At 45.5% G+C, this 13693-nt stretch overlaps 1 protein-coding gene across 1 annotated transcript in view; it reads right to left on the reverse strand.

Annotated features, from left to right (window-relative positions):
• PLCB2 (phospholipase C beta 2) overlaps nt 1-13428 on the reverse strand; it is a 544505-nt gene extending 531077 nt beyond the window's left edge. The window contains exon 1 of the mRNA XM_078659789.1: nt 13073-13428. Within this exon, the coding sequence (XP_078515915.1) occupies nt 13073-13156 (84 nt within the window). The 5' untranslated portion in view covers nt 13157-13428. The remainder of the gene's footprint in view (nt 1-13072) is intronic.
• Nucleotides 13429-13693: the final 265 nt, after the last annotated feature.

Consider the following 13693-nt stretch of genomic DNA (forward strand, 5'->3'; position numbering starts at 1 on the left):
GGTCAGAATGCTTTCCAACCAACATCGTAATGAGGCCCTTAATGTGCACACCTCTAACAAGACGACACACTCGAAAATGTAATTTTCTTTTATTTTAATAGCTTTGTCATTACATTTATACTGATCGCTCACAAGGTGATGGACACTCACTCACTTTTTCTTGGACATATTTATTTAATATACTTTTTCATGTACAAATACTTGACTTATTCATTGCTTGTTTTCTAAAATGAATGTAATATGAAATGTTCAAGCACCTGCCCCTTAGCATATAATACAACAACCTTGAAATGATGTGTTATTGAGTGCTTCGTTCACTTACAACAATGGAGGTATTAACACTTGGCACAATTTTTATGAGATGAGAAAGGAGGAAGTACACTGTTTTAGTTTATATTCTAGGGCAGTAACACAATTAGGCTCCAATTACGAGCTGAATGTAAATTATTATTTGAGGGGCTGAGCTAGTAACACACAAAAGTCAGAAAAGTTTCTCCTTGGTACTTCAGCTGCTCAAAGAGGCCACGATCCCTGGGTTCAAATCCTGCCAAGAACGAGGAATAATTGTGGAAGTCTGATGTATTAAATCCGATTCTCCTATTAATTCACCATTTCTTGGTGGACTCATGCCTTCCAAATTGTAATGTTGTGATTTTCTAACACTGCTGCACCTCATCGTGGTTGGATAGTACTTAAGCCACCAACAATGTAGTACTGTTATAGCATTTTATGATTCAAATATAGCAATGAAATGGGGAGTGACATGGGATGGCCCATGCCCCAAGACAATTCTTGCTGCAATGGGGTGTTTTATGCCAAAGTTTGTGTGTGTTTGATTATATAGATTGGTAGACTTGAAAACGTGTTTTCCTCGACATCTATTGCTTGCAACTACTTGTTTCAAATTTTATTTGCATACTGTTTGAGAAGCTTCTACTTCTCAAACCTAATTTTCTTCACTGTAGAGGAATTATTTAATTTTGAAGCTTAGACTCTCATGTTGATCAGCCAATAAGCTCACTGGGCTACTGGAGCCTAGATATGCCCGACTGAAGTACCCCAATCAGGGCAAAACCTGTCTAGAGTTGCTTGTGTTTTAGTTCAGGGAGAACCTGGCATGGCATTTGGGCTGGACTGTTCCTATTGGAGCAGGGTCAAGACAGTTTTGCATATGGTTAGGCCAAAACTGAGGTGGCTTGGTGGGCAAAAGAACAATAGGTTCCAATGCTACCCCAAGAGATTGCCAGCAGTTAGACAAATTGCATGCGATCCTCTATCATCTTTCGTGTGTTTAATGCACTGCCCAACCCATCTGTAGATCCAGCAGAAGCAACACATCTCCTCTGCTGAGCAGTGCATTCCCAAGATGAACTGACACATCGCCTCTGCCTCGCAAGGACTTCATATCACAGTCCGCAGCTTCATCAGAACTGCTGCTGTGCCATGCAGCCCTGAAATAGACCCTTGCATTGCAAGCCTCTCAACAATGGCAGCTTTGATGATGACACAAGACTCCACATCACAAGGCCCACAGCTTCCTCAGAACCAGCTGGTGCGCAATGCATCCTTGATGGAGCATCCTTTACGGAGTCATTGACAATGACCCAGGACCTCACATCGCAGCCTTTTAGCTCCTCTGAACCAATGCTGAATGACGCATCTTTGGTGGACTGTGCATCACCTCAGCTGCATGATGCATCCTCGATGCGGTACTCTGCAAATCTTTGCAACCAGAATTTAAGGTACTCTCTCGGTTCAGCGGGCCTAACTGCATCCCTGATCCATCACGGTCAGCCTGAACTTATTACTTTGTCCCAGACTAGCTTGAATAGATATCCGCAGTTGGCGCTTTATGTTTTTGGCACTATTTTCACTGAAATCATTAAAACTGCAAATCTCCAGATCTACTGAATGGAATTTAGTTGTTTAGGTCTTGATTTATTTATTAGTGTGGGATTTTTCTTGTGTTGTGTTTTCACTTTATTGCTATTTGAAGGTCAGCATAAATACTTTACACATTGCTTCTAAGTTAGGCCTGACATCTCTGTGCCATGCTACTAGAGGGTTGAGTACAGGATAATGTGGTGTTTGCTTGTGACTTTAACCTGACAAGGATTGAGGTTACTGCTTGAGTAGGGTCCCCCCTTTCAACCAGTAATCCAATTTCTTAAAATGGTGATCAGTGGTGAGGATATGAACTTGTGTTTGTACAGTGACATACAGAAATTTTGTCTTACACTGCCATCCCAGATAAATAATTTGAGCCCATTTTGAGCTTTTTGAAATTCTCCCTGATTGGCTCTTTTTGTTTATTCTCATTGCTACAATATCTGCTGTAATGAAGTGTGAGCAGGCCAACCTGAGAAGTTACACTGTGGTTGAGCTTAAACAGTTCTGTAAGGAAGTGGGACTTCAAATGAAGAAGGGTACCAAGAAGTTGGAGGTTCAAAATCCTCTGATGGCCTGGATGGAGGTCCACCAGCTACTGACAGCAACAAAGGAGGGAAATAAAGAGGATGATGTGGAGGAGCTAGATCGGGACCTGGATATCAACCATGAAATACAGCCTTCAGGTGAGGGGATGACTCATCTCCTGACCTGATTTGGAACTCCCTGCCAGAGCAGGACTCAGTGTATTCTAGTGTGGCCTGTCCCCAGAGGAACTGGTGGACAGGAGGGCAGAGAGGGAGTTCAGGTTACAAAATATCCAAGCTTAACATTGAGGAGAATCTGATCCTGAAGGAGAGAAGATTGGCTGCTCAAGAGAGGCCCAGGAAGGCACAACAAGAATGTCTGCATGCCTAAAGATCTGGTGCCCAATCATGTGGTTGGAGATGACATAGACAAATGGTTTCTACTCATGAGGTGACTCTGCACAAGATCCCAGATGAGCACCAGAGGCGGGGGAACTTGTGGAAACATATGCCTCCAGTGGGGAGAGACACACTTCTCACCCTAGAAGTAGAGGACCATGAAAGCCATACTTGTCACTAAATTTGGGCGGACCCTAGAGAAGTACCGTTTAGGGGTTTAGGGACAGCCACAAACTCCCATATCAGTCTTGGGTGGACTTCTTGGATTATGTCTGCAAGGTACTAAATGGCTGGGTGAGGGGCAACAATTTTAATGATTATAATGGGCTGTACAACTTTATTCTGAGGGAACACATGCTTAACATTTGTTTTACAGAGCAATCCTAGCACCTAGTGGACAGCAAGCTGACTGACCCCAGGAAGATTGCTAAGGAGGCAGACCTCTGAACCAGTACCAGAGAGTCAAAAAGGCATCTGTGGGGACTCCCAAAAGGATGGTCAAGGGTACCACAAGAAGGAAGAGGCTTTTGGTGGCTAAAAAATGAGTAAATCTCAAAAGTGCCCCAAAATAATTCCCAAGGGAACAGAAGTAACCAGTTCCGATCTAAGCCAAAGAAGAAAGGTTTCTTTGACAAACAGACAGAGAGGTTTGTCCCCCAACGTACTGAGTGCCACAAGTATGGGCACTCTAAGGGTGACACTAAATGTCCCAAGAGTGCACAGCCCCCTATCTGTGGACAAACACCTGGGTTGATGAGTGTAGCACTTGGGAGGAGGTGGTCCCAGTTAGCTTAGGGGGCAAGACAGATTTTACCTTCGTGTCCCTGGGGGATAAGGAGATGGTGCCAAAAGCCCATATGCCTTTTAAGTATAGGCAGTGGGTCACCATCAATTGGCAAGGGATAAGGGCTCTGAGGGACACAGGAGCCACCATGACTTCTGTGAGGTGTCAGCTGGTGTCCCCAGAGCAGGTCCTCCCTAATACATTGCACCAAGTAATAGTTGCAGACAACTGTCAGTCACCTACTGGTGAAGCTGGTTACGTTTGAGTTAGGGGGAGGTTCCAGATTCTCTAAAAGTAGCTGTGAGCCCTGTGATGCCTTTAAATTGTCTGTTGGGCAACAATCTAGAGCACACTAATTGGAAAGTGGTGGAGCTTAGGTCACACTTGGAGATGTTAAGTTGTCTGAATAGGTCTGTATGACCACAAGGTCAATGGCTGCCCGAGAAGGGAGCCAGGAAGAATGGCAGAGGTAGCTGCCTAAAAGAGTAGGGCATGGGGCGTGGGAAAACAGCCCCTGATGTTCTTGATGGGGCACAAGAGGAGGACGCTGCTGTGCCTACTGGGGAGGACACTTTCAACCTGAGAGACCTACCTGAGCTTGCTGGATGGCAAATTGAGGGTTAGGTCTCCAGGGAGGAATTCTAAAGTGCAGTAGGAGTTCCCCACTCTAGAGGGCTTGGGGCATCAATTTGAGGCCCATGCAGCAGATAATACCTCAGGAGAATACCTTATCTATTAGGAGGATGGCCTCCTTTACAGTGAGCCTAAGGGTCATGGATCTGGGGCAACCCGTGTGCTCCCTCAGTGTTACAGGACCTTCCTACTTGGGTTGGCCTATGATATTCCCTTGGAAAGACATCTGGGACAAGAGAAGAGGTTCACCAGGCTTGTACCCCACTTCTATTGGCCCCGGATGAAGACACCTCAATGGTAGGTCCTGTCCTACCTGCTGGACCAGGGGAAATCGGGGAAAACGATTAAGGTACCCCTGCCCCCTTTACCTGTCATTGGCACTCCCTTTGAGAACATCAACATTGTTGGCCTCCTAGACCCCAAGACAGCTTTAGGCAACAAGTTCATCCTGGTCTTTGTGGACCACGCCACCCAGTACCCAGAGGCCATTCTTCAAAGGTTGGTGACTGCACCTGCAATGGCCAGGGCCCTGATGGGGATTTTTACCCATTTGGGGTTCCACAAAAGAGGTCATTTTCTGACAAAGGCACTAACCTCATGTCAGCATAGATGAAGTTCATGTGGGATGAGTGTGGAGTGACTTACAAGTTCTCCTCAACCTATCACCCACAAGCCAATGGGCTTGTAGAGAGATTAAACAAGATCCTTAAAGGCATGGTAATAGGCCTACCTGAGACGTCCATGAGTTGTAAGTGGGGCGTCCTCCTGCCATGTTTACTGTTTGCCTACAGGGAGGTGCCAGTGAAGGGGGTTGGATTTAGCCCATTCAAACTCCTTTATCGACTGTCGATACCCTGTTAGAGGATCTCTCAGTCTTGCGACAGAGGGGTGGAAGCAAGTTCCCAGGAAACTCCCTCAGGATGTATTCAGCACATGTTGGCATTCTGCAATCAGATGCAGCACTTCTGGAAAAATCAAAGGGCAATCTTGGGGCCAGTCAAGAAGTGATGAAGCTAGTATGACCGAGCCTTGGAACCCAGGGTTTTCCAGGATCACTAGACAGGCACATACAATGTGAAGGCGTGCAAAGGGGAGTCCACCTAGCTGATGGATTTCAAGACCCCTAGAAACTCCTCAATGGTGCTCCAAAAAAACCTCCTCAAACCCACTTTGAGAATTCTGAAGTCAACATGGTCCTGGTGAAAGATGAAGGGGCGGAAGTGAAGAGTAAATAGCTTCCTGAAGTCCTGTCTACTCAGGAGCATGATAGGTCAGTGGAGGGTGTTAACATCTTCCTTACTCTGGCCCTAGAGCAGTAGAGTAACTCTTTCCAGATGTTGGGGCAGTTTTCACCTCTGTTCTCCCTCACCCCTGGGCTCACACATGTGTGTGCCCATGACATTGATACTGGGGACAGTATGCCTGTTAAAAACAAAATGTACAGGCTGTCAGAATAGGTGAGAACCAGTATCAAGGAGGAGGTCACCAAGATAGTGTCACTATGTATGAATACGTCTTCCAACAGTCCCTGGTCAGCCCTGAGGTGCTGGTGCCCAAGGCTGCCCCACCGGGCACCACTCCAGAACTTAGGTTCAGTGTGGACTACTGGTGAATCAATTTCATCATTAAAAGTGATGCACCCCATATTCACCAAGCTGAGGAGCTCATAGACAGGCGGGGTGCTGCCAAGGTTGTCAGACTTTTTAATCTCACATCAGCATACTGGTAGATTGCTGTGACTGAAGGGGCAAAAGGGAGGTCTGCGTTCTCGGCCCCAAAGGGCCACTTCCAGTTTAAAGCTTAAAGAATGCCCCTGCTGCCTTTCAGAGCTTAGTCATCAGGGTCCAAGATGGGAAGGAGGCATTCTGTACTGCCTACTTAGATTACATATCTCTCTTCAGCTCCAACTGGGAGGATCACCTGTACCCCTCCAGGAGGTTCTTCATGCCCTGCAGCAGGCAGGGCCTGACTATCAAGGCCAGTATGTGCCCGATAGGGCAGGATTCTGGGGTGTATCTGGGCTAAATGGTGTGCAGGGGCAAGGTGCAGCACCTCCAGGTCAAGACTGAGACCATCCTGGCCTGGCAACTCCTTGAAACACAGACATAGGTGAAGGCCTTCCTGGGCCTCGCAGAATATTATAGGATTTTTGTTAAGAGATATGGCACCACTGTTGCCCCCTTAACTGAGCTGACCTTCAATACGCTGACCAGAAAGGTGATATGGACAGTGGCCTGCAAGAAAGCCATGGACACCCTTAAGGTAGCCATGTGTACAGCACATCTATATAAGGTTCCTGTCTTCTCTAAGGAATTTATTGTGCAGACAAATGCTTCAGAGCATGGCATATGGCTGTCTTAGCAGAGTTGAATGAGAAGGGCCTAGACCAACAAGTACCCTTTATTAGAAGGAGGTGACTCCCCCTGGAACAGAGGTGGAGTGCTATTGAAAGGAAGGACTTTGCTGTGGTCAGGCACTGAAGAAGCAGAGACCATACATGTTTGGGATTCACTTCCATGTTCAGACAGACTATAGGTTCCTCAGATGGCTTACGCAAATGAAGGGTAAAAATTCCAAACTGCTGAGGTGGTCCACCTCCCTACAGGGAATGGACTATACTATGGAACACCATCCTGTGTCAGTGATGGTCTATCCAGGTTCTTCCACCTACCTTAGTGAAGAGAATTTTCAAAAGGTTAAGTTGTTCTCACCACTTTCAGCTAGGGGGGATACATGTACGACCTGTCAGCCTTAGGGTGGTCTTCCCCCAAACTTTCTGCCTCACATCTCCATATTTTTATATCTTCTTTTTGTTGGTCTTAGGAGTCTGTGCACTTCACCCCTGCTAATCAGTGCTAAAGTATGTGTGCTCATTCCTTAAAACATGGTAACACTATTTTTCCCCCCATTGGCATATTTAATTTACTTATGCGTCCCTAGTAAAGTGGCACTACAAGTACCCAGGGCATGTAAATTAAATGCTAACAGTGGGCCTGCATCCCTAATTGTGCCACCCTTTAAACATGTCTCAGACCTGCCATTGCAGCTGATGTGTATAGTATTGAGCTGCCATGTCTACCTGGCAAAATAAACCTTTTCCTAGGCCCAGCTGGGGGGAACTCACAGAGTTTCACTCTGTAGAATTTACTCGGAGTTACATAAAAGCTCTGCAAGATTCCGCGAGTGGGCGGAATCACCACATGCTTGTTTTGTACTGCAAAATCGGTACACTCTGCATCATGTGGCGTGCCAGAGGGCGCTGCTTCTTTGCTGCTGCTCGAGTACATTTTCTACTCGAGCAGCAGCTTTCTCACCAAGAATGGTCGCGACTGCCCACATTGAATAAATCTCACCGGGTGTCATCCTAGCGCCTGAAAATCATGCTAGGGGATAAAATGATTTGCTCACCAACTTACCTTTGGCAAGCCGCATACCAGAAAAAACTCCACCACGTGACGGTTTGCAGAGTTTTGCTGGAACTCAATGTTACAAGAGTAACGTAGAGTGGGCAAAACTCTGCAAACTCCACTGGTGGAGCGGAATTTATCACTCGCCCCTATTTAATACATATAATTCCCCCCTAGAGTAGGCCCTACACAGCCCACAGAGCAGGGTGCCATGAAATTAAGAAGTAGGACAGGCACTTTAAAGTTTTACATGTACTGATATACAAAAACTCTTACATTTGTTTTTTGCAATTGCAAGGCCTACCTCTCCCATAGGATAGCATTGGAGTTAACTTATTACATTTAATATGGATAACTTCAAAATGGGACCAGGTAAGCAGTTCATGTTCGGTGTCTTTGGAATTGTAATGAGGAATCTTCTTTTATGGTAAAATTGGATTTTTATTACAATTTTAAAAATTGCATTTTTAGAAAGTTGGATTGTTCATGCCTTAGCTATATAATGCTTGCAGTTTGTCTCTGAGTCACATGACTGGGTGTAATTGGCATTTGGTCTTTGTGTACTCCTCCTAGACAGCCACACACAATAGAGAGCGTAGGGTGGGACATCACTGGCAGGATGGAAAGGTGCAAGGGTTGAGTTAGGCACAGCCCCACTTAACCTGAATAAGCTTTGTCTTGCCTCCACACAAAGGATTGCATACCCCTTGTAACCAGTTTGGAGTCAGGGCAGGGGAGGCAGGAACCCTGAGCACTTCAAAGGGAATCCTCTAGAGGTTTCTCCCACTTCACTCTTCCAGGAAGAAGGACTGCTGTGCTGCTGAAAGGACTGCCACTCTGCTAGACTGCCGCTCTAAATCCCTGTTGTGCTGTCCTCTTACCTGGGTGAGATGGGCTGAACCTGCATGTGTTGAACCCAAGACTGCCAAAGTGACTCCAAAGGCTAGTTGGCTGGCCTCCTGACTAGAGCCTCAGGTACTGAAGGCTGCAACAACCTTGAGCCCAGCACCTGGACTCTGCCATCTGTGAGTCCTACCCTGCTAGTTGGTGCCACCCCAGACCTGTATTGTTGGAACTCTGCATGAATGTGCTCTGCCAGCCCATCTATGGATCCAGCAAAACAGAAGCATCTCCTCTGCTGCTTGGACTTTCCCAGCTCAAGAACTACGCTTTGCCTTTGCGGTCTCATCAGAACTGCCGCAGCGCGAACCATCTCCAACGTAAGCCCTTGCATCATAAGGCTCTCGTCGATGCCAGCCTTGACGTCGACAAAGGACTCCGCATCGCAAGCTCCAAAATTTCTTCTGAACTAGCTGGCGTGCGAGGCATCCTCGATGTAGGACTTACCATAGTGAGGCCCCTCGTTGAAGGTCTCCTCGACTATGACACAAGACCTCGCATCACAGCCTTCCAGCTCCTCAGAACCGACACTGAGTAACGCATCTTCAACCAGGACCAGGCATTGCCTCCGGTGCGCGACACACCCTCGATGCAGGACTTTGCAACTCCTAAAACCAGGATTTAAGGTACTCTTGTTCAGCGAGTCTAACTGGGTCCATCGAGCTAGCTTAATCACAGTCACCTGAACTTGTGATATTGTCCCGGTCTAGTGCAACCAGATATCCACAGTTAGTGCTTTGTGCTTTTGGAGCTGTATTCACTTAAATTGTAAAATTGCATATTTCTGGTTCACAGATTGGGTTTTTGTCATTTGGGCACTGATTTATGTATTACATTTAACTCTATTTTCTAAATTGATGTTGGATTTTTCTTGTGAGGTGTTTTCACTTTATTGCTGTTTGAAATGTGGTATAAATACTTTCCACAGTGCCTTGAAATTAAGCCTAATTGCTCTGTGCCAAGCAACCAGAGTGTTGAGCAAAGATTAATCTGGGGTTTACTTGTGACTTCACCCTGACTTGGATTGTGTTTCCTGCTTGAATATGGTTTCACCCCTCTCAACCAGTAACCCAATTTCTTACAGTGGGCAAAAGAATATTGGGTTGGATGGTATTCCAGGTCATTGTCAGTGATTAGACAATCTGAAAACATTCTTCCCATCACCTTTTTAGTGTTTGACAGTCAATAAGTTGCCTACCAATTGACCCTCTTCTACTGGATCAAGACTTTTGATAATCTCTTCCGGGAATTTAATTTCTTGAGTGTCCAAAGAGTGTAGCTTGTTATATCACTAGTAAACAGCAGTACCAACCAAGTTTACAGCAGAAGGCAGTGATTGCTCAACAATCACAGAAGCAGGCCTCACAGAAACCATGATATTGTCAGTATAAATTCCTTCTTTGAGAAGAGATCCTTTCCAAACCAGTAATCATGAAATATACATCACCAATGGGTCATGGCTTTTCATATTTTACAGAAAGTTGCTTTGCATCATCTATGGTAAACAAGTTTTGAAAATGATCTTTGAAGGCCATGCCTTGGACTATCCTCCAGCCTGTTTATCTGATTTATCTAACATCGTTCTGCCCGAATCGTCTCTTGAATTTAATACACAACAGACCAGCCTAACCTTCCAAGGTCTTCAGACTAACCTTTTCCTTCAGGAGCCAATGGTTCTCAAGCGATATAATACAGGAGTCGATTCAATTCAATTCTTTCTTTAATCGTCCTTCCAAAGACAGGACATAAAAGATACACATAGATATGAACATAATACAGGAGTCAATTAAATGTATTACAAGTCACTAGTTTAGGATGAGTAGCAATTAGTATAGGACGAGTAGCATTTAGAATATAATATAAAGCAAAATATTTGATAAGCCAACACACATGTTCATTTTTTGTGTTCATTAATACCCTGCTTATCTGCATTTAATCTCATAACTCACTGATCAGCTCATCCTCTCAGCACACCCTCTCATCCATGCATCTCTCTTGCTGTCAATCTCTCTTAGTACTTCCACTTTCTGGCCTTCCTCCACAATCTGTCCACAAGTTCTCACTCTCACCCTCAGTGGTAGCCATAGCTACATATTCACCCCAAATCCGTTCACCCAATCCACTCTCTTACATACTTTCATGCCACCCACTCTCTCATCAACCATCCTCCTAATTAGCCCACTACCATGTTCTTTCTTGAATGTCTAACTTCATCACCACCCCAAAACTAGCCTCTATTTTGAGTCTTCTTGACTTTACATCAGCATTCTACACTGCTGGTCATTAGACACTACACCTTTGGTATCACTGACATGGTCCTCAGTAGGCTGCTTCCTACCTCTCCAACAGATAGTTCCCGGTTTCATGGTGCTTCCCTCACTCACCACATCTTACGTGATTGCAAGTGCTTATTCTTGGGTCCCTTCTGCTTCACCATGTTTTCTGTCTCAGGAAATATGATTCTCTTATTCGGCTCCTCCGATCATCTCTATGCTGACAACCCTTCACATCTTTTTCTCTTTCTTCTATTTCACCCCACCTCCAAACTTGTGTCTTGGTTTTACTAACTGCAAGCCACCAGTGGATGTCTTTCTATTCAAATATATTCAACTCTGCCAAGTTCTAGATGTTCCACTTGCCTTCACCCACAGTGCCAACACCTCTCTGACCACTACTTTCAGCCAGGCACTTCCGCGTCAACAACCTTCAGCTAGACGTCTTGGCACACAGTCTACCCGAGAATGCACCTTTACATTTGCCAATGCCAGAGGTGCTGCTCATTCTCAAGATCTGCCTACTCCTCTTACACTTGGCCGAAGGCTCTATCAATGCCCCAGCAATGAGAAACATGTGTTATATGAAATGAGCAAGATTGATTCCAGCAGCAGTTACATGGGTGGCCTATACCAATGTACCCCTGCACGTTTAAACCCTGCATGTCAATACCTTTACAAGTCAAAAACTCTTACTATCACCGAGCTGAATTGTTATCTGCTATAGCATTTCACTTTACATACTGCTGAGCTTTGTCTCCCAGATACTCCATGGAGGTGAACCCACATACCTCACCATTACGCTCTCCTGCTGCACCCGTCAGACACCTGAAATCTTCCACATGGAGCACTATCACCACGTACCCTATCAAGATTATGGTCGTCCAACCCCTGGATTCCCTAACAATGGAACTCACCAGTGGATGCCCGGGTTGGGGGCAAATACCTACCTTTCAAGACTTCTGTAAAATATTATCCTGTACAAAGGAAACATTAGGGTAGGGGGAAAGATGGGGCATTTACCCTTAAAATAGGCAAATAACCCCTGTTGCCCTATATCCTAAAAGCATGATCCCACATTTCCATTATGTAGTCAGGTTACTGCAAGCTCTGGACTGGATGGAAGCTAGGATTTACAGCAAATAAAATACTCCTGGTTTTGCAGAAGTTTGTTGTACTTTTCATCACCAATGACTATTTAAACCACCTTTTATTATATTTACCCAGACTGATCATGTAACACTCCTGTAATGATTTACAGAGTTTATTATGTAATTCCTACTTTGTGTTTGATAAACTAGTAAACAAATGAGCAAATTAACTTCTGGGTATAATTTCATATATCGCCCATTACACAAGAAGGCAGGTGGATCTGAGTCACGTGTGACGAGGCCGCACCACACAGTCCTCAGCCCTCTAAACAGAGCCTTGTGTCCATTTGGACACGCCCTCTTTTCCAAGACAAAGGCTGACAGTAAGAGCAGCACTATTGTTAGGGGATATGGGGGCTCAACCTGTATCCAGTTAGGAGCCAAGCCTTAATATATTATTGGGTGTGTCCTCCTTTTTGATAATCACAGTTTAAGTTCAAATAGCTGCACTGCACAACATCAATGTTTTGTAGACACGGGCATTCCACCTGGGACACAGGGACATTCTCTGGTAGACTGGAGGGCAGGGGCCTGCTTCAGGACTGGCTCTGTGGGAAGTCATCAGGATTCAACAGTTTTTGCTCGTATGGGATATTCATATTTTGTGCTGCAGAGCAGTAGCGCTCTTCAATACTGGGCAAGATTCTCCTCAAACGTGTCTGTAAAACATATGTGTGTTTAGTCATAATATTTGGGAAAATATGGTGTACAATGAACTGTTTAGGCCCAGTTTTTAAAAACTCTATTTAGAAATGAGGGAAGTTACCTTCAGACAATGCAAGAGCCTACCCGACTTGCTCTCAGTGCTCGCTTTAATGGGTGCAAACTGTAAAAATATTTTCCAGAGCTGTGTGAGTTTTATAGATAATTGACACAGTTGTGGGCGAACACTGAAAAAAGTACACATTTCGTCTAGTGTGTTTGAATGCCCTTGGACAATGAAAAGGGCGTACACCAATCAGTATGATCCTTGCAGAGGCAGAACATTAATTATTACTATATATCGAAAACATTTTCTAAACAATTGCCCACTAGCAAAACAAATGTTGCAGAATAAAAGAATGCGCATGCAGTTTGTGTTCACTGAAGCAAAATACAAGTGTGTACTCACGTCGTCCCATTTGATGAAGCGCTCCCCCTTGGAAAGGTACTCCTTCACCTCAGGGGGAGCGATGACCTGGGTGAGCATAGACATGCTGACTGAGCTCCCGTCCGTTCAGGGCTACCTGCGGGGCGTGCCAGGAGGTGTGCGCGCGTGCAGGGAGCTCGCGGACTCTCCTCTCCGTCTCCAGGCCTCTTCTTCCTCTCCTCGTCACATGGTGCCATCTACTGCACTCAGGTCTACACACAGCCCTCGGTCCCAGGAAGCACGCGCTCTTTTATTAAGCCACTGCCGTCAAAAAAGCGCCTCAAAACAAATGAGCCTTCAGAATCTGCATTGTAAAGCAGGCAGGCTCGCCAGGTACCAGAGAGAGAGGCGAAGATGCAACAGCTGCCATGCGCGTGAGGCTGCAGACTGATGCAACCAGATAAACACGCGCCAGTGAGAGGCCGCAAACTACCACAGACCTGCCTGCACGATTGCAAAAAAGACACGCTTGCCCGAAACTTCCTTATTCACAACTTCCTGTGTGCGCTGCTTCCCACTTATCTATTCTAGAACGTACAATTTCAACACATGTTGCAGCAGCCACCTCACAGACAGCTTCAGTAGACACAGTTGTCAATAGAT

Source organism: Lissotriton helveticus, chromosome 9 (assembly GCF_964261635.1).
Source record: "Lissotriton helveticus chromosome 9, aLisHel1.1, whole genome shotgun sequence".
NCBI classification, from domain to species: domain Eukaryota; kingdom Metazoa; phylum Chordata; class Amphibia; order Caudata; family Salamandridae; genus Lissotriton; species Lissotriton helveticus.